The 3,320-nt window shown below is 44.4% G+C and overlaps 1 protein-coding gene across 1 annotated transcript; it reads left to right on the top strand.

The window, feature by feature from the left end:
- Positions 1-826: 826 nt before the first annotated feature.
- On the top strand, positions 827-3,109 carry MAGEE2 (MAGE family member E2). The gene has a single exon (XM_003936857.4). The coding sequence runs from the start codon at positions 1,045-1,047 to the stop codon at positions 2,611-2,613; it is 1,569 nt and encodes a 522-aa protein (XP_003936906.1). The 5' UTR covers positions 827-1,044; the 3' UTR covers positions 2,614-3,109.
- The last annotated feature ends 211 nt before the right edge of the window (positions 3,110-3,320 follow it).

Raw genomic sequence — 3,320 nt, 5'->3', positions numbered from 1 at the left:
ACTTCTTTGTTTGTATCACATGTTAATTGACCATCAGAGCACCTATTTTCAGCTATTTTATGAGTCGTATTTAATAAATAAGGTTAAAGATAAGACGGTGTGAGAGAAAATACATATGCTTAAGACTGATAGAACTGAGTGGTCCCTTTTGTTTATTGCTGCTTAACTTTGGAAAGGTAAATTTACCTCCCCGACCCAGTTTCCTTATCTGTAAAATGAGGATCACTAAGAGTAGCTACCTAACAGCTAGCATTATATGATCTAGTATGAAAAATGTGAATGCTCTAGAAGGAGTACCTGCACATAGTGCTTCAGAAGTGTTAGCTCTCATTATTTTTAACATTGTTTCAACCTACCCCAGAATGTAAGTTCTACACAAAAAGAGAAAATCACTATGTTTTTATTCTGATGTACAGCACTGTGCCTGGCATGTGGCATGTGTTCAGTAAATGCCTGTTGAGTGATTGAATGTTTTAACGAATCTGTAAAATATCTCATCGTTAGCATCCTCCTCCTCCCTTCCTCCACCTCCTGCTCCTCCTCTTTCTCCTCTCTGAATCCTTTACCGCGTTAGAATTGTGCTTTATGCCCCGCAGAAAAATTTCAAGTGGAGAGAACATCACTGAACGTTCCTCATCCCTTGACCCTTTAGCTATCTATATCTGTTACTCCCTTTCTTGAAGTCTCTTCTCTAACAAGTTCGACTTCACTAGCAACCATTTCAACCAGTTTAGCCTGCTCTTCAGAGGTGAGGGGGCGGGAATGAGAGGCAAGGGGTGGAAGACAGGGAGTGGGGCGTGGCCACCACGATGCAAAGCCTGACTGAGCCTGCGTAGGCTGCGGCAAAACTAACCGCTCTGAGGCTTGCAGTCTTTGCTGGCCAGCGCTTGTGTAGAAAGATCGCTCTTCACAACAGATCTCACTTTTGATCCTTCCAGCTCCAGCGTCTCGGGCTTCAGCCTTGTGCCGAAGCACCAACACTCCTACGGTCCTTTCTCTGACTGATCGCTGATCTCACTGTTCCCGCTCCTGTCTCCTGGAACCATGTCTCTGGTAAGCCAGAATGCACGCCACTGTAGCGCGGAGATCACTGCAGATTACGGCGACGGCCGGGGTGAAATACAAGCTACTAACGCCTCCGGGTCCCCCACCTCCTTGCTAGTCGCAGATGCCCCCCAGTGCCCTCAGGCGCCAATCAACCCTCAGTGTGTCAACACTTCCCAGGCCGTTCAGGACCCGAATAACCTGGAGGTCCTGATCGACGAGCAGTCCAGACGTTTGGGGGCGCTCAGGGTCCATGACCCTCTAGAAGACAGATCGATTGCTTTGGTGAATTTCATGAGAATGAAAAGCCAGACTGAGGGGTCTATCGAGCAGTCCGAGATGCTGGAGTTTCTCAGAGAGGACTCAGATCAGTTCCCTGAGATCCTCAGACGAGCTTCAGCTCACCTGGACCGGGTCTTTGGGTTGAACCTGAGAATTATTGATCCTCAGGCTGACATCTACAATTTAGTCAGTAAACGAGGTTCCCTGACCACTGATAGGATAGCAGGATCTCTGGACATGCCAAAAGCAGGTCTTCTGTCCCTAGTCCTAGGCCACATTCTCTTGAATGGGAACCGAGCAAGAGAAGATTCTATTTGGGATCTGCTGATAAAAGTTGATATGTGGGATGAGCCTCAGAGGAACAACAACCTCTTTGGGAACACAAGGAACCTCCTCACTACTGATTTTGTGTGCATGCGATTCTTGGAGTACTGGCCTGTGTTTGGCACTAATCCCCTTGAATTTGAGTTCTTGTGGGGCTCTAGAGCCCACAGGGAAATCACAAAGATGGAAGCCCTGAAGTTTGTGTCAGACGCCCATGATGAAGAACCCTGGAGCTGGCCAGAACAATATAATAAGGCCCTGGAAGCTGACAAAACCAAAGAAAGAAGCCTGACTGCTGGCTTAGAGTTCTGGTCAGAGGACACTATGAATGATAAGGCAAATGATTTAGTACAGTTGGCTATTAGTGTCACTGAGGAGTTGCTGCCTATACATCAGGATGAGCTATTGGCTCACACTGGCAAAGAATTTGAGGATGTGTTCCCAAATATCCTCAATAGAGCTACTCTAATTCTTGATATGTTCTACGGGTTGTCTCTGATTGAGGCTGATACCAGTGAGCACATCTACCTCCTTGTCCAGCAACCAGAATCAGAAGAGCAAGTAATGTTAGAGAGCTTGGGGAGACCCACTCAAGAATATGTAATGCCAATCCTAGGTTTGATATTCCTGATGGGCAACCGTGTCAAAGAAGGCAATGTATGGAACATGCTTCGAAGATTTAATGTGGATGTAGGGAGAAAGCATGCCATCACCTGTAAGCTTATGAGACAGCGCTACCTGGAATGTAGACCACTGTCCTACTCTAACCCAGTTGAATATGAGCTTCTATGGGGTCCTCGAGCTCACCTTGAAACCACCAAAATGAAAATCTTGGAGTACATGGCCAGGCTCTACAGAAAGCGACCACAGGACTGGCCAGAGCAATATAGGGAGGCTGTGGAAGACGAGGAGGCCAGAGCCAAATCTGAGGCAAATGCCATGTTCTTCCTTGGTCCCATGTGAAGTCTAGGGAATATAAATCACTTCAGTTGAGTGGCATCAGTTAAAGATGCCTTGGGTAAATGGGCATTGGGGCTCTAAATTAGAAGTTGGGGAGGGTTTGGGTGGGAAGCACACATTGTGCTTGCTGTCTGTGTTCCAATTCTAATAGTACTTGCTTCCTTTTAATATACCCTTGCATTAGGTTAATGATCAATATTTATGAATTGAATTTTTCATTTGCCATCTCTGTCTTGTTTCAGTATAAAAGTTCAGATAGCTCTGTAAAATGTATTGGTAATATTTACATCTTTGAAATAATCAGTAAAATGATCTGGTACAGGAGTTAAATAACAGTAACACACACAACAAAACAAACACAAAACCACTGATTTGTGATTGCTCTTCCTTTGTGTCTACCATTGTATACATATATACAAACAGCATATATATGTGTGTATATATATGTATATATGACTGCCATTTACCTGTGTTTGCAATAAAAGCATAATAAATTAGAAACCATGCTTATTCATTTGTTTATTCTATAAGCATTTTTAAAGCACCTGCTATGCTTTGAGAACAGTGTTATGTGCTGGGAATATAAGGGTGAAGTACACCAGCTGGGCTCCAGGGCTTAATGGGGAGGGCTCATGAAAGTAAACCAGTAATTATATTATGCTATAGCAAATAGTATAATAAGCATAGGCTCAGAGTTCTATGAGAGTCCA

This window comes from Saimiri boliviensis, chromosome X, assembly GCF_048565385.1.
Source record: "Saimiri boliviensis isolate mSaiBol1 chromosome X, mSaiBol1.pri, whole genome shotgun sequence".
Lineage (NCBI taxonomy): Eukaryota > Metazoa > Chordata > Mammalia > Primates > Cebidae > Saimiri > Saimiri boliviensis.
The sequence above is the reverse complement of the archived record's forward strand: the minus strand, read 5'-3'. Positions and strand labels throughout refer to the sequence as shown.